The sequence below is a fragment of the Leuciscus leuciscus genome (genome assembly GCF_965113295.1).
Source record: "Leuciscus leuciscus genome assembly, chromosome: 8".
In the NCBI taxonomy this organism is placed as follows: Eukaryota; Metazoa; Chordata; class Actinopteri; order Cypriniformes; family Leuciscidae; genus Leuciscus; species Leuciscus leuciscus.
Genome location: NC_138732.1, coordinates 9,537,527 through 9,555,933, shown reverse-complemented (window position 1 = coordinate 9,555,933; position 18,407 = coordinate 9,537,527). Strand labels below are relative to the sequence as shown.

The 18,407-nt window shown below is 36.1% G+C and overlaps 1 protein-coding gene across 2 annotated transcripts in view; it reads right to left on the bottom strand.

The window, feature by feature from the left end:
* nfkb1 (nuclear factor of kappa light polypeptide gene enhancer in B-cells 1) overlaps positions 1-18,338 on the bottom strand; it is a 39,250-nt gene extending 20,912 nt beyond the window's left edge. The window contains exons 1-7 of one of the 2 annotated variants that reach the window (XM_082177462.1): positions 17,545-18,338; positions 14,479-14,513; positions 13,378-13,474; positions 6,559-6,599; positions 6,223-6,321; positions 1,479-1,627; positions 1,176-1,339 (exon numbers count right to left, since the gene is read on the bottom strand). In XM_082177462.1, coding sequence (XP_082033588.1) covers positions 1,176-1,339; positions 1,479-1,627; positions 6,223-6,321; positions 6,559-6,599; positions 13,378-13,474; positions 14,479-14,508 — 580 coding nt within the window. In that variant the 5' untranslated portion in view covers positions 14,509-14,513; positions 17,545-18,338. Of the gene's footprint in view, positions 1-1,175; positions 1,340-1,478; positions 1,628-6,222; positions 6,322-6,558; positions 6,600-13,377; positions 13,475-14,478; positions 14,514-17,378; positions 17,493-17,544 lie in introns of those variants that run through there. The other variant, XM_082177463.1, reaches the window with a different exon arrangement.
* Between the last annotated feature and the right edge of the window lie 69 nt (positions 18,339-18,407).

Here is an 18,407-nt window from a genome sequence, read left to right as displayed (position 1 = left end):
AATAATAATTTGAATATATTAACATTTTAGAGTAACAAGTATACAAAACACAACAAATTTACATAAATTCACAATAAAACCTAAGCCACCTAACCCAAATACAATAATTTAACACTAAATAACACAAGTTAAGTAGTCTGTATTCTTGGTATGCTACAAAATAGCTTTAAATTTCAGCAATTCTTTTCACATTTTTTGCCTTCTCTGGCCAAATACGACACCTCTCCTGACTTATTGCATGTCCTGCACAAGTTGAGCGTTATTTTAGAACGCATCACCGCGTTCATCAGGATCAACTGAATGCTGGATTTTCAAAAGTACGCGAGGTTCGCGGCTCTAGCAGTAAACTTGCACAACGTTCTTGAATGAATAATTTATTAGATATGAGCCAGTCTGTTATTGTATGGACATCGACTTTACATTTTCACACTAAACATGACACGGAGCAAATAACGACCTGTGATTGGTTGCGTTATGTCAGTCAGTCCTTGGCTGATATTTTTATTCTTAAATACATGTATGTGAATGTGTTTCATATTTAAATGTCTGAAACCTAAAACAAAGCTTGTGTGGTTGAAAACACTGAATAGTTGTGATGACACAGCGTCGAGAGCGTCTGTCTCTGGCTCAGCGCCAGCCAACGAGCGAATGCAAATTTGAATTGAGCAGCTGATGATCACGTGATCTGAACATTAAGCACACCAGTGTGAACGATCGTACAAAGGGTTAACTAGCGATCACATGCGCTGATGATGCTTCTAGCGTCTGTTTCGGAGAACCAGAGGGCAGATATTTCAACAGATAGCTGAGGCATTTAAGTGGCACCGAAATCTGTGTTTTTATTCGGTCCGGTTCCATACCGGTGCCCAGTTTCGGCACCCAACCCTAGACTTGGTGCTCAAGAAACATTCTGAAAACCGTTGTGCTGCTTAATATTTTTGTGGAAACCGTGATGCATTTTTTTCTTTGATAAATATTACAACAACATTTATCTGAAATAGAAATCATTTGTAACACAAGTATATTTACTGACACTTTTAACCAATTGAATGCATCTTTGCTGAATAAATTATTAATAACAATGTTGTTTTATTTTAACTGCCCCATGTGGATATAAAAATACATCTAAATACTAAAAATACAACACACACAGACAGACAGACACACACACACACCTGTGAGTTCTCTGGGTATGCGAACTTCTCCTTGTAGGACATCTATGTCAGGATTGATGAATATGCCGTAGTTATATCCCATCTTGTAGGCCTCAATCATCCTCTCCTCCAAAACTTTACTCACGTTCTTCTTTGTCACGTGCAAAATGCCCAAGTTAGGAAAACTGTGAAACAAGTGCAATTGGATATTAATTATGACCATAATCATTGCATGTACCAAAAGTGTTGTTGCTCAGAAAGAGGTATTTTGAAAGTTGAGGTTTAAATTGGATGTTGGATGGATGTTGAGGGATAAATTCTGACCTGATACTTGAGTCTTTGGGCTGCAAATCGGCAATGCAGATTCCTTTATCGCACTGTTTGCCCACCAGACTGTGAGCATGGAGATGGGGCTCCGGAGAGTTGGTCACCAGCTGAACAACCACTCGTGCTGCTCCCTGGTAGTTACAGATCTGTTGTCCCACAAACAAACAGAAAAGAATGACACAATACAGTTTTAAAAAAAAGACCGTTTCAGATCCAAAATCTGCAAAAAATGTGCCACTTTGCCATAATCGTCATCATCATCATTTATCAATAAAAACAATTACTGATCATTATCATTTTATATATATATATATATATATATATATATATATATATATATATATATATATATAAACAATTTATTATGAAATAACAATAATAATCACGTATAAATAAAACTATTATTATTATTATTATTGATAGATTATTGTGATAATTAATTCACAATAAATAATATATAATTATAATAATTTATATAATTTATTGTGAAATAATAATAAGCATCGTCATTATCTATTTATAAAACAATTATTATTGATCGATTAATAACTGATCCATTGACAATTATCATTATTATCTTTTAATAAAATAATTTATCATTTAACATAGATTTAACAATAATAATTGAATCAATAAACAATCAAACAAATATCATAAATATTATTTTACAATAACATATGCATTTATTGTGAAATAATAATAAATCATGTATAATTAAAACTTATCATCAATAGATTATTGTCTTTATTTCAGAATAAATAACATAATCATTTATATCATATATTGTAAAATAATAATCCTTGATACATTTGACAATTATAATTTTTATCTTATGATAAATATAATAATTTATATAATTTAATGTTAAAAAATACTATCACCATCTAAGCAATAAAATCTATTGTGAAATAATATAACTAGTTTTTTTGTGATATTTTTGTCTTTATTATTCTTATTATTAAACAAACAAATATTACTATATTATATACTAAAATGACTATTCATACATAGGTATACACAATTTGAAGACTTTGTGTAGCAGTTCGACAAAAAATACTTGTTCAGAAAGGCAAACTAGAAGATATTAATGGCAAAGGAATGTCACAGGTATGCTAATCTCATTTCGGTGGGGGAAACCCCTGCATTCAGGGAAAGTGGGCGGACCATTTGTGGACTTTTCCACAAAATAATTTGGCCATTCTTATCAACACCACCATCCTTAATAAACACACAGAAGAGTTAAAAATGAAAACAAAAGAGTGCCCTGGTGGCTTGAATAACAAGTAAATCCCAAATATTAATAAGAAAAGACTTTAAAATCATCTCTTCTTGACTCATATGCTGGGGTGTGTGGTTTGACTGCTCATAGGCTGAGTTCAAATGTGGCTTATAAGACACTTTCTCTGGGAAGAAATGACTCATGCACTTAGAAATATCAACCCCCAGAAAAAAAATACCCAGAGAATATTAAAGAACATAAACGCAAGCCCCTCTAGAAAGATCGTTTGATGATATCATCAAAGCACAAATGCCACACATGAAAACATACATGTGTGCGAATACGTAAATAATTATCCTCCACTTCGCCCTCTCAGATCCGGCTGAGAGTCAAACAGAACTGAAGACAGCTGAGCTGAACAGTGGATACGCAATATGGCCAACAGCTGAGCTAATTTCCTCTTGCTGTGAGTAATGACATAAAATTCATCAACACGGAAATCTCTACGATAAACCTGTATGATGTCCATAGTAGAGTGAGAAAATTAATAGTAGACCACAAATGAAAACAACATTATAAACATAGGGGATTCCAGCGCATGTGTTAAGATTAAAAGTTGAAGTTTTAAATTGAAAAGTTTTAAAGAAGCTATATTATGCGCTTTTACAAATTCTTGATTTTGTTTTGGGGTCTAATAGAAAAGGTTTTCATGCTTGAATGTTCAAAAAAACATAATTTTTCATGCATTTGTCATTGTTGCAGCACCTCTCTTCCCAATCTGTCAGTAACACTCCATTTAGTTCCGGTCTCTTTGAAGCCCCTCCTTCCTAAAATCGCAGTGTGCTTTGATTGGTCGGTTGGACCAGTGTGTTGTGATTGGTCAACCGATTTAAGCATGTTTTGGCCCCTTTACCATAACCACGAGTTTCAACACACTACTACTAACGCAACTCAACCAGGCTTTTTGGGGTGGGAATTATTGAATATTGTAACGTGTAAGTTCCCAGAACAAAAAACTCAAGACTACAATCGAGACGTTTCAGGGAGTACAGAAACTCTGCGCACTGATATAGAGAATACCTTGCTTTGGAGTTAACTTTGTGCTTTGTAACTTCACAAGACCTTTTTCATGCTCAAACAGCAACATTACACACTAAACTAAAGAAAGTTGACAAATTAAAAAAGCATAATAGGTCCTCGTTAATAACTTTTTCTTTTCAGTAATAAATAAAATCATTTTAGGTTTCCTCTTCCTCTGCTTTCAGAAGTCATCAATATTGTGTGGATTAAAGGGGAAATAAAAATTCTGTTTATAGTCTATGTGACTCCATAGCAATAAAGTACATTCACTTACGTGGTTCTAGAGCTATTAGTGAAAAATGTAATAAGCCTATTATAGTGCCACCTACTGTCGGATGTATGTGTGTGTACATCTCAGAGTAGCAGGTGAGATCTGGGACATTTCTACCAAATTTGGGGTCTGTAATTGAATGGCTTTTGACGACCAGACACTTCTAAAAATAAAACATTTATACAACATCAATGCATACCATATAAAATGAATCTGATCAAGAATTTGGAGTCCCAGTAAAGCCCACACTTACTCGGAGGTGTGTGTGCAAATACACACACACACACATTCTTGTACATCTATCTTTATGACATTCATTGACACAATGCAATCTCTAGCCGCTTATCCTAACCTAACCCATCAAAACTAAGTGCCTAACCCGAACCCTTACCCTAAACCTACCCTTAACCTAATTATAACCTTATCCCTAAAACCAAGTCTTGACCCTCAAACAGGCCTTTAAAGGGGTCTCAGAAAGTGAGGACCGGCCAAAATGTCCTCATTTTACTCGCTTTGTCCTCACTCTAATGGTCTAAACTCAAACTGGTCCTCACAAAGATAGTTGTAAAAGTACACACACACCTCTTTAATATGTGCTTGTATGTGTTGCATGTCAGAGTGTGTCGGGGCGAGAGGGGGCGAGATTTCCCATCTCTGACGCCACATTACAGAGAACGATTCTTCCCACTAATTACCCCAGTGACACACTGAGGAAATTCCCAAACAGACTGCCGTCATGAAGGAGAACATGATCACAGAACAAAGTCCTTCTTTCATTTCTCCTCCTCTCTTTCCTTGTTTTGTTTCACTCACTTTCGAAACCTTTACCTCAAAATAACTGTCCTGGCACAGACAGGCAGTTGTTAGAGAAAGCAGCTACTATTTTTAGCCGAGAGCTCCAGCAAATATTGCATCATTTGGATTTATCACTTGATGAAAGAGCCGCCATGTCAGACAGCGCTCTCTCTCTCTCTCTCTCTCTCTAGATCTCAAAACTATGCAAATTAGATATGCATTTCCTGAAGGAAATACCAGCACTTACAAGCTTGCAAAAAAAATATTTAGACAAAAATGGCATTATTTACTCATTGTCATGACGTGAACTTTCTTCTGTAGACCACAAAAAGATATTAGCTAGGATGTTCATGCTGCTCTTTCATACAATGAACGATTGGTTGTCAGTGTCAACCTCAAAAACGTAACATTTTCTGAAGCCATACAAGCTTTATGTGAGAAACAGGCCAAAATGTAAGTGATTTTGGAGCTAAACAGCTTCTGGTTGAAATTCATTGTACAAAAAGTAGAGCATGAACATTCTGCAAGACATCTTTAGAGTTTAACATGAGAAACATCAAAGATGAGCAAATGAAGACTTTTATTTTAGGTGAATTATTCCTTTAAAGTTTTAGGTAAGAATATGATGATCCATACCTAAGCAAAAAGACCAATCACAATTCAGTAATACGCATATTAATACAAGGAAGAACTCAGAATTCAGGATGCAAATGTCACCAATGACATTATTGCTGCCAATTACACAATGTACACTCAGAAATTTGGGGTCGGTAAGATAAAATGTAATTTATTCCTGTGATGGCAAAGCTGATTTTTCAGCATCATTACTCTATCCTTCACATGATCCTTCAGAAATCATTCTAATATGCTGATTTGGTGAAAAATAATAATTTCTTCTTCTTCTTATTATTATTATAGAAAACAGTTGTGCTTCTGCTGCTTAATATTTTACTGGAAACTTTGATATATATTTTTACAGAATTCTTTGATGAACAGAAAATTCAAAAGAACAGTATTTATTTGAAACAGAAATCTTTTGTAAAACTATAAATGTCTTTACTGTCACTTTTGACCCATTGAATGCATCCTTGCTGATTAAAAAAAATGTAATCTTACTGACCCAAAACTATTGAACCGTAGTGCAAGTCAAAGGGAGATTTTCAACCTTTATTTATTTATTTTTTTGAGATGATAAAGTCTACAAAGACAACAAAAAAAGAACAACCTCTCAGCTTGATTAGCAGTGGAGAAATAAAATAGCAGATCATGGGTTTATCCTGTCAATCAAAACCATATTGCCAAACCAGAAGTGAACTGTAAGAGAATGGTTTGTTTCTCGCAAAGCATCAGAAGAGCTCTAACTGGTTGAACCATACCTTCACTTGTGGGTAAGACTTCCTGTTCTTTTCGCTGGAGGCCCCTGGGAGTCCTCCATGGGAGGGGCCTTCACATCCATAGCGGAACCTGAAGCCCCTCTGGAGATGACAATGTCAGAATTAATGTTGTGCTATACTGAGTTTGTTATTGCCACTGCCTGTTGCCAGAGTTACCAGTCTCTTCTGAACCTTTGTGCCATTTACAGCACACACAGTATTTAACTTAAAAAGATGTTAGGAAAAACACTTGAAGCAAGAAAACATTTCAGTGGTGATGTTTTTTTGACTAGTTCAAATCATTTAACAAGACCATTTGCCAAAAATATTGTGCATTACCTGTTTTGGTTGTTCGATGATTCGCAGACAAGGTCCGTCGACTGCAAAAGGAGAGATGCAAAAAACTTTAATGAACTGTAAAATGAAAATTCCCTAATTTGTTCTCTTAATTTTCCACTCTGCGGTCCTTCTTAAATATCTTTATACATGCTGGATCATAATTGGTTTTGAAACAGACAACCAATTCCGTTAAGCATCATTGATGCCAAAAATGATTTGGCAGATCTGAAAGCGTCATAACTTAAAACTTGTAAAAACAACATCTTAAACATCAGTCTGCTCCTCGCACAAAGCAATCACATGGCAAAAGGGTGGCGTGAACATTGTGTCAAATATCTCTTTTTGTGTTTCATGGCAGAAAGGAATGACATTCTTCAAAATATCTTCTTTTGTGTTCATACAGATTGGGAACAACTTGAGAGTGAGTAAATCATGACAGAATTTTCATTTTTGGGCGAACTATCTCTTTAAGCATGAACTGAGTTGTCATGTTTGCGTAGTTATTGCAGATTCTGTGATTTAATTTAGACAGTTGCATAAACTACCATTCAAAATTTTGGGGTCAGTAAAATTGTTTTTGAAAGAAATTAAGACTTTTTTCCAGCAAGGGCGCATAAAAGTGACAGTAAAGAATGCTACAAAAAGTTCTTGCGAACTTTCTATTCATTACAGAACCCTGAAAACGATACGTCGCAGTTTCCACAAAAATATTAATCAGCAAAAATGTTTTCAATATTGATAATAATAAGAAATGTTTGTGGTTTGATGGAGAACTGTTCGTCTGATAACTGTTTGTGGTTTTTCTCCAGTAATTCGGCTTATAGTGTCCGTGTCACACAACAATGCAAACAGCAATAAAAGCAAACATGACTAGCTGAAAGGTTCAACCAGGTGTGGGAAAATCAGAAGGATTACAATGCAATCTTATCATGCAGACTTTCTAACCATCAAGCATTTCAAAACATTCGCTGAGAGGCTGGTGTTCTGCAGATATTTCAAGGCCAGAGCTGTCGCCGTACCACGTGTTTCCACTGAAGCACAAGCCTCTTCCTCTTCCTGTGCACTACAAGGACTAAGACCACATCCTTGGTGAAGCGCAGCTAAATCAATCTGCTGCCAAATTTGCAGAATTTAACCTCTTAGAGCCCGACTTTAATGTGTACACCTCTGCCAACGCACTGACATTAAGGAACGGATCGAAACATGTTGACATAACAGGGACAGCCAGGTAATTTATTTGGTTAGATATGGCATAATGTATATCATTATCATATTTCCAACATTACCCATCAAGTCTAAAGCAGATGTCAAAACCACAGGTGCACTGAACTCTAAATAGAAATAGAAATACATTAAATTGTTACACTGAACAGTGAACACACCATCTCAAAACAGAGTAAGCTTGAAGCAACCACTACTCGGTGTTCCTTCTTGACCACCAGCCAACTGAATCACTATCTGCATTTGCCACTATCTGGTATTTGCCACATCGTGCCACTGCATGCTTGAGAAAAGTTGAACTCTGCTCTCAAACTTTGTCTAACTGGCTTGACTCTCTGTTGCTCATGTCGCCTCTAATTAGCCACTCTCATTGAAAATAAATGATGCTGGTCTATTTCTCGCAGTTAATGCAATGCCCTTCCTTAATAACCCCACCAGTTGAAACCTGAAGTTAGCATGAAACAGAAGTTGAGATAGTCTTTTCTTCCCTATTGTGACATATATCTGAGTGAAACAGCTTCTCGAAGAAGAAAAAAAAAATGTAGGGTGGGACTTGATTTTGTCCATTGGGAATTGATTGGATGGTTGTGGTTTGTTATTGTTGTGATGTCATGTGAGGGACAGGTTGTCCCACCCTCATGCCAGTAAACACATCATCAGAGAAGAGATGTTGGGGAAGTTATTTTGATTAAATATTAAGAGGCCACATGAATAAAAAAATAATTATGTGCATGGTTAAATCATGTATAATAAATACTGCAATATTCCATTAAAAAAACAAGAATTCTCCATTCTTGTAATGGACAAGACTTAATTCATCTTTAAGGGATAGGTCATCCAAAAATGAAAATTCTCATGTGGTTCCAAAACTGAAGACTTTCCTTCTTCTGTGAAACGCAAAAGGAGATATTTTGAAGAATGTATTAAATGTTTTTTTTTTCCCATACAATGTAAGTAAATGGGTTCCAAACCAGACTTTCATTGTGTTTATTTTTTGTGTTTTTGTCAATAGAGGCATTTAAAAAAAAAAAAAAAAAAAAAAAAAGATATATAATTAAAGAATTGTTTTTATAGTTTTACAATATCAAAACCGTGGTACAGGTGTCTCATGGCGGCATATACAATCATCCATCAACTGGTAGTTCAAGGATCGAGTGAAGGGTAATAGCAGAAAAAAATACAAATAAAAAGAGTCAAGAAATAAAGACATTCAACATACATTCTCAAGAAAATTTCTAAACAGGGGACCAAATACGCAAGGAATCATTAGACATCCGGGGTAAGTCACAAGTTATATTTTCTAAAGGAAGGAAACTAGCAATTTGATTCCTCCACATATTAACAGGACATGATATGTGGGACATGAGGAGTGGACCACACCAGAGGTATACATTTTCTCGAACAGAAGAATACATAAGTAGGTACAAAGATGTAAAACACATTCTAGATGTGTACTGCGGTGTAATTCAGCTTTACAATTCAAGAGATAGATACTCGGGGACATAGCAAAAGTGTCACAGTTTTGTTTTGTGTGTTCCACAGAGAAAGAATATCACACAGGTTTGGAATTTTCTTTTTTCTTTTTTTTGGTGAACTATTCCTTTAAGTGTGCCTTTTTGATAGTCTTTCATTCAAAATCGAAAGAACATTTTTAACCAAAACTGTTCAGATTTTCTTTGGAGCTGTACAAGCATGCTCAGGTAGATCAAGAGAGCGTGTCGAAAGGTGGCAGCCCCAAAACTGCACTTATCTCAAAGCGGGTTTCTCAAGTAACCACATGGCGGTGAAGAGCTGTTCATAGTTTTACAGCCCTGTCTCTGCAATCTATGGAGCCTGGGAAGTCAACTGTGGGAAAAAAACAATCTGTGGCGACGGTTTTGCAATCCGTCCCCTCAGTTTAGAAACCGTACTCACGAATTCTTAAACTGTTCCCTCGGTTTAACAAATAGTGCCCACGGATTAATAAACCGTCCCCACGAGTTCCTAGTCCGCGCCCTCAGATTTGTAAACTGTACTCACGGATTTGTGGCCCCGCCCTCATTTTAGAAGAACACCAAGCGGTACGTTGTTAACGAATCTTATTGTATATTGTTTTATTGTGTATTAAGTGGAATACATCAAAATGTCTTAACTGCGTCTGCATGCTTAAAGAGATTCTCAATTGTTGCGGGTATGGGGTGAGGTGAACCTACACTGAGTGGGGGCCCCAGGCAAAATTAATCAATGTGGCCCTTTTTAAAAAGGTTTTAAAAAAGTTTTATATATAATATATTCATATATAATATTTTTTTGTTAATATATCTTACCTAGAGATATAATTATACAAAATACAAAAAGTAGTCAAAACACATCTAACAGAACATGTTGTTTATTTTTTACAACATTATGTCCTTATTTATTTTTTAATTAATAATGTCAATCTTCATCTTTATATAAGAAGATGCATGGGTCATTCTACAGAAACGTCCACTTTTGGTATGGCAAGATGTCTTAAAACGTTTTCTAACATTTAAACTTAGACCACATTATTAGATTACCCTTTGACTTTATGAATACACATAAATGACAGCTTAATGATTTTTTTTATATTTTTTGTGCATTTATTTAAAGGGGTGGTTGATTATGATTTCACTTTTCTAACTTTAGTTAGTGTGTAATGTTGCTGTTTGAGCATAAACCACATCTGCAAAGTTACGATGCTCAAAGTTCAAAGCAAAGGGAGATATTTTCTTTTAAAGAAATCGTTTTTTAAGGACTACAACAAATGGCTGGTAGGGACTACACAACATTCCTCCTGGGTTAGTGACATCACCAACCCTAACATTTACATAAACCCCGCCCCCTGAACACGATTTATAGATTATCAAGACAGAATAGGCTAATAATGACTAGAAGATAACTACACATAAATTCATCAACTAACCATACAGAAATGTTGTCACTTTTTCTTGAGTGTCTCCATAATTGTCTAACTCCGGTTTGAACATAAAAGGCTAAAAGTTTTAGAAATTTTCAGTGCAAGTCGTTGTGAGGTAAAAGGACATGAGCTCTTGAAGCTCCGCCCTCTGTGCTGGGAGCAGCAGCTCATTTGCATTTAAAGGAACAGACACAAAACGGTGCGTTTTTGCTCACCCTCAAAAAGTGACAATTTGAACATTCTATATAAAAATATCTGTGGGGTATTTTGAGCTAAAACTTCACATACACACTCTGGGGACATCAAGGACTTATTTTACATCTTGTGAAAAGAACATTATACCACCCCTTTAAAGACTGCATGTACTATTTTTTTTGTCACTGGTGTTACCTTACTTTGGCAATATGAAAGGTTTTTATGAAATATTATTTCTCTTATTTTCAGCACATGTAGTCAGAGTTACAGAAAAATAATAATAATGCAACAAATGGAAAGGAGATTATGTTTTATTTATTTTAATCAGGTTTGTTATAAGTGTGCTTGAATGATGTTAGTTCAATTGTGCAACCATGTGTTAGCTATAACAATGAAACTATTTGGAAAACAGCTAAAATCAAGTAATGATGCAATCCTTACTTGTCTTAACTTTTGAGTATAGCAGAATTAAATGGATGTAAAATGATCATCATGTCACGTGATATTTTCACATGTAACATCATATAACTGGTGTTATCCATAAGAAAAGTGACATCAGTGACAGTAACACCAGTGACAATTTTCATGAAAAATGTATTTGACAAAATGGCTGCTGCAAGCTATCAAACCACATGTTGTCAATCATGGTATACTAACTAAATTAAGTAGTTTAATCCATTTGTATTCTAGATTTTTACAATTCCCTAACAATAAAGTAGGTCATACCAGTAAGTTCAACTAAAATCTTCATATGAAATCATGAGATAAATGAGAACATTTCTGATAACTGAAAAGAGACAGTGGATTTACAATGGGTCTTTCTTCATAGATATTCAGGAAATTGAAAGGAGGAAGTCAAGTGATGTCATCAGTGCGATTTTTATTTCAAAATAAGAGATTTTTGTTTAACTAACACCAGTGACACAACTCAGGGGACCACTACTTTCATTATACATTTTATAATATTTATTCGGCTTTTTTAATTTTTTTTTTAGTTACATAATATATTTGATAGTTATGTATACATTATTGTCTTTTAAATAGTAGAAAAACCTGTTATTGACCTCAAAATAAAGCATTTTCCCTCTGTACATGACTGTGGTGCTTGGAATTCTATATAATTAATTAAAAAACAAATATTGCCACATTGATGGCTCATGAAGGTGTAATTGTTCAAATAACATTGTTTTTTTTTTAAATATAAAGAAATTGTAAGCCTAAAGTGTTGTTCTTTTAAGCAATTAGTCAACTAATCACACGTTTATGATAATTTCTGCTTAAATACTGGGTGCATGGAGGAATATAGCCTATCCCGCACTCAAGCGCTTACATAAATCTGGCCGCAAAAGCAGGCTAATGATAATAAATGTGTTTGAAAAAATGAGGCATTTTAATGGTTTATTAATAAACTAATGTTTTTAAAATGAGTGTCGGCTGCAAACATATCTACATCTTGTGTTTCTTTGTGATAATCTTGTCTGACCTGTATTATGACTGACATTTGACGAATTGCTTTGTTCCTTTTTTGTAAGTCGGTTTGGATAAAAGCATCTTCTAAATATCTAGCCTAAATAGGATACCTAAATTCAGGAAATTATCCATTTTGAAAAAAAAAAGTTTAAAGCATCCCGCAACTAAACAGGTGGCCTGGTTGAATCCGCTGGCACAGACTGAGGGAGGGACCACAAATCTGTGAGTAGTTTATAATTCGTGAGTACGGTTTATAAACTGAGGGGACGGACTGCAAAACCGTCGCCACGGATTGTTTTTTTCTCCACAGGTGTCTTCCCGGGCTCCGTAGCAATCCAGTAAGGCAGTCCTTTAGCGACAACCCAAATAATGACACAAATGACTGCGTGTGACATCACTGAGTGAGATGTTCCTGGGATTTTTAAAGTGTCTGTACTTCTCTAAAACATCACATCGCTACACTGGGCGGTTTATTGGATTTAGACCTCTGACTAAATCTTAGGGTGCAGCGTTACTGTTTTCTTGAGGAAGGAATAGAGCAAAAAAAAAAAAAAAAGGGAAATGCAGGCAAGTGTTACTGCATCAATTCTGCAAAGTTCAGCAAATTATCTTATTATTAAAGTCACCATGAAATCAAATTGAACAATTCTTATTGTTTTATGGAATATTGCCGTATTTATTACACGTATATAACACATCACTTTTGTTCATGTGGTCTCTTAATCTTTATTCAAAATAACTTTCCCTCCCACTTGCAGCAACATCTCTTCTCTTCTCTGATGATGCGTTTATTGGCACGAGGGCGGGACAACCTGTCACTCACATGACATCACAGCAATAGCCAACCACAACCATCCAATCAATTCCCGCCCTACAATTTTTCTTGAAGCCGTTTCACTCAGATACACATCACAATAGGGAACAAAAAGATTATCACAACTTCTGTTTCATGGTGAATTTAAGACCTTGATTAAACGACAAGTTTAATGAAATTCGAACTGGAAGGAAACTCTTACCTGTCCTCATAATATTATTGTTGTGAATGCCTGGAAATGGTGTCGGGTCCATGTTCATCCATATTGTGTCGCCACTGAACTCAATTGGTTCCATGAACTTCAGAGTATAAAAAGAAAAAACAATGAGACACACTGACTGAGTTTATATGCACAATAATATTCCTATTATTATTCATACTGTACATTTAGAATTTGGTCATATCCAGATTATGCATGTCACGTAAACATATTAATCACATTAAAAGGCATCATTTTTGAATTACTAAAAATACACAACATAATAAATCACATATGCTGGTTTCCATATATATATACTGTAGAGAATGATTTTTAATAAAGGCTCATTCAGAATAAAGACATCATAAAATGATATGCATGAAATGATGACCTTTGTAAACGTTTAGAATTTAATTTAAGCTACAACGTACTTTAGAAAGAGCTTCATGACTTTGTGCCACAAACAAAGAGAGATTTTTCAGTGTTGCATAAGGAGAGAGCTTAAATTTAGGAGTCAGATTATTAGCACAGGTCACAGGTGTAAGATGCATGAAGTGAGTGTAGACAGAAAGACAGACATTTGTGGATACAAAACTGAACAAACTCTAGTCTCGATCTTAATTTGCTGCTGTGTTAGGGTTGAAATATCAACCACAGCAGGCAGGAAAAATGAAAACCTCTTCAGCTTTCTAAGAGACACTTCCTGTGTGATGCTGTGGTATTTGCAGAAATTAATATGTCCTGTTTCAAGTTTAATCATTTACTATCAAACTTGTATGCCTTCGAAGGCATACATCTGTTACAAACAACACAAAAATAACTCTGTGGTCTATGTTTATCTTGTGAAGATAATTGTAAGGCATGAGTTCATGCTATCTGTCTGCTATCTATGTGGTCTTCATGACAATAAACATTTTCATAAATAAATCAGCATGTAACAACAGAAGCTTAAAGTCAACATGAAATCAAAACAGAGCCTATTTACTCCCTGGTCTTACAATGGACACCAAAGTCAAAATATTCAGAAAAATGTCAGATTCCTGAAGTAAAATAAGTTTCAAATGGCAATTGTGACTCCAAACGTTGTAGAAAACATTTCCTCACCCCTTGATGGTATGGGTCCTCTCCAGCCATGATTCCTAAGAAGAAAATTAAAACAAATTAATTTATGATTAATTTTTAGAAAATAGACATGTCCAAAAGTAGTAAAATACTGAAAATATAATATAGAAAATATGAGGGGGATGTGAAACGCTAATTCTGCATTTTGTTCAGTCAATGTCCTTTGCAAGGAAAGAAGGCAGCAAATGCATTAAAGTCACCATGAAATCAAAATGAAATAATCCGTGCACATTAATTCACGATGGACAAAATCAAGTCCCGACTTACTCAATTTTTTTCATGCTCCAGAAACCGTTTCACTTGGATATGTCACAATAGAGAAGAAAAGACTACCACAACTTCTGTTTCATGGAAATTTTAAACGTGTTAAATGACAGATGGCCAACCATATACAATTAAAGGGTTAGTTCACCAACAATTCTTTCATTAATTACTCACCCTCATGTCGTTCCAAACACGTTAGACTTTAGTTCATCTTCAGAACACAAATCAAGATCTTTTTAATGAAATCTGAGAGATTTCTGTCCCTCCTTTGACAGACCCTATGCTCCCTTAAAGGAGTAGTTCCCTTTAAAATGTAATTAGCCCATGATTTAACTCACCCTCAAGCCATCCTAGGTGTCTGACTTTCTTCTTTCAGACGAATACAATCTGAGTTATATTAATAAACACCCTGATGCTTCCAAGCTTTATAATGGCAGTGGATTTTGAAGCTCAAAAAAGTGCATCCATCCAAAGAACCAAAAGAACTCCACATGGCTCCAGGGCGTTTATAAGGGCATTCGAAGCAAAGCGATGAGTTTGTGTAAGAAAAGTACTTACATAAGTACATATTTAACACGTTACAAAGTAAAATAACTAGCTTCCGGCCAAACGAACATACGGATTCGACTTCAAGCAGCACTCAGTAGCTTCGGGATTTCTTCACTGTATTCTCGCTTTTTGCTCGCAAGTTTCTCTCTAGAGCTCCCCCCACAGCTTCGGAATAGATATTTGACAACACTGTTGTAAAAACTCGTTGGCGATTCTTAGACACCAGAGGCTAGTAGATCAACGACATCAAAGCAGATGGGACATTCTTTCAAACGTCTTCTTCATTCGGGTTCGGACAGCGTGAGGGAGCGCAATAATGACAGCATTTTAGCAGATTTCTTTTGGCCGTAAAGCAACTGTTTACATCGCGAGACTTGATATCACGCGATACTTCCTGATGCGGCGGCCGGCGGCCCGCCGGCTCAAAGTTGCAAGTGCGTATTTTCCGCTCACGGGCACCAGGGGGGTGCGAAACGACCTCCATTCAACCCGAAATAAGTAATATAACCATTCAAATGACTCCGAAGCTGTTCAGTTAAGGTAAAAAAAGTTACTTAGTTCACCTTTAAGTCTAAAACGCAACTTATGCGAGTAATGCACTAATATTTACGCTACGCCATGACGCACTACGCTACTTCCGATGTCACAAGATGCGCTTTAGACGCAAGTAGACTGCGTATGGCCTTTTGGCGTTTGGCCTCATCGCTTTACTTCGCATGCCTTTATTACCCCTTTATTAAGCTTGGAAGCGTCAGGGTGTTTATTAATATAACTTAATATGAGTGGTTTGGTCCAAATTTTCATTGAGAGATTTGATCACTTCATAGGATGAACAACAGATTGAATTTAGGCTTTTATTCACATCTAAACATTCATCAACTCACACATCAGTTGTGGTAAACCGAAACTCAAGTAGGCTATGTTTGCTTGACGCGCCAGAACCAATGAGGTTCATTCTTGTGTTACGCAGCATGTTTGAGCTTTGACAAGAACCAATGAGGTTTGTTCTTGCGCGTCAAGCAGGTTCGATTGAGCTTCTGTTTATGTTCGCTGATCAATGTGTGAATAAAAGCCTAAATTCGATGTTCATCATATAAAGTGACTGAGTCTGTTCAGAAAATTTGGACAAAACTGCTTAAATCATATGGATTAGTTTTACGATCTCTTTATGAACTTTTTGAAGCATCAAAGTGTCAGTTGCGTAGCGGTCTATGTAGGGACAGAAAGCTCTCAGATTTGATTAAAAAGTTATTTTTAATTTGGAACCACATGATGGTGAGTAATTAATGACAGAATGTCCTTTTTGGGTGAACTATCCCTTTAAGGTAATGCAGGCAAGTGATTATTTTCGGTACTTTATTTTTATAACAAAAAAAAAAAGTTGTGATGGATAAAAATGCTAATCTGGGGTGCGTTTCCCGAAAGCATCGTTAGCCAACTATGGTGGCAAGTTCCCTCGTTACCAATAGAGTTCAATGGACATTGCGATGAACTTGCGACCATAGTTGGCCAACGATGCTTTCGGGAAACGCACCCCTGATTTGTTGCCATTTGTAGTGAATTGGTTGAGTGAAATATCAGGTGAATCACTCACAGCAAAGCAAAGGCAAAGACCATTTTAATTGTCTCGCAGTCGCCACCTATTACTGGCGTTGTGAATCGGTCCCTGAACGAATCGGTGAGCAAATTATTTTAGGTGTTTCAAAACATTATTAGCGTTCTTAGAATGAATCAAAATCCCAACCACTACTACTCGTCTCAAACACCGAATGACACTAGAGTCGACTCTAATAGATCCCCGCTCATTTAAAACAAAAGAGATCTCGCGCGTTTGGAACATCAGATTTCAAATTCAGTTTTATAAAATGTATATTCTAACCAACTCCGGATGTTCGGACTGAATGCGCCTTGATGCCCACTGTCTTTATTGATAGATTTTGACACACGGTCAGCACAACACATAACAGTCACTTATCTCAAACTTTGTAGCCTACTGCCGGATCCTAACTAACTTCCATGAAAAACACATTAAGTTATTAATGTGCATCATGAGTTGCTCGTATACTCACCCAAACGAGTTTATCAAAAGTCCTTGATAGCTGAAATGTGCATTTGGCCTCTGAGGCAAAAGTAGGAAGTTCAGCAGCACTTGATACAAGTATCACAACAACCTTTAGATGGCAACATGGGCAACTCAAAGACAACAAGCATGGCTGGATCTACGAGGGTGCTTACCTTTCCTAACAGATATTCGAGGTTCAGGATCAACATCAAACAGCTGGGATCTGGGATTCCGAGTCAAGTTTTCTTATTCGTTACAACTTATTTCTCCATGTTGCGCTGAAGTCAACTAATGTAAGCTCATAGAGAAAGTGAGTTCAAGGCAGGCTCCTTATTCAGGAAGATTGTTGCGTCTGCTAGACATGGATATGCAGAAGTCCCACTGAGGTTAAAAGGCGCATCGATCGATCAATCGATTTTGATCGCCGGTCGCGAATGATCACAGTAAATCATGTCGAGATAACGCGACGTTTGAATAGACGGCTTGACTTCCTTACTGGAAATTCCCTGACGTAACTCATGTTCATGTCTTGCTTTCAAAAAACTTCCTCTTGCGCCCACTTGTGGAAGAACCTGTTTTCATTTACTGTTTTTGAACATGAAAACAAAGCGTCTAAAATGGTTTACAGGTCCCATTTCCTTAAAGAGGTTTTGAGCATATTTAATACCGCCAGGGAGGCCTTTTAAACCATCTAAGTTCAGCAAAATTAAATAATTTGGACCTGTGCAGGTTTCTCCAGGAATTATTATTTTTTTTTTTATGTCTTAAAAAGCTCAATTGTGCTTTTTGAACATGGGCACTCCTCTACATCTGTCCACATATTCATCAATGACAACTTCAATGGTGTTGGATAGCTACTATTCACCTCACAACTGGGGTCCCTCCTTCAGAGAACTAATTATAGTCCAGCAGTTGTTGAGAGATCTCAATTGGACGATAGGTCAAGCATGTTAGCAACATGGTCAAACAACTACAGTATAAAATTCTGTTCATTCACGGAACATTATTGTCCCACATTTTGAATACAGTGAAATGA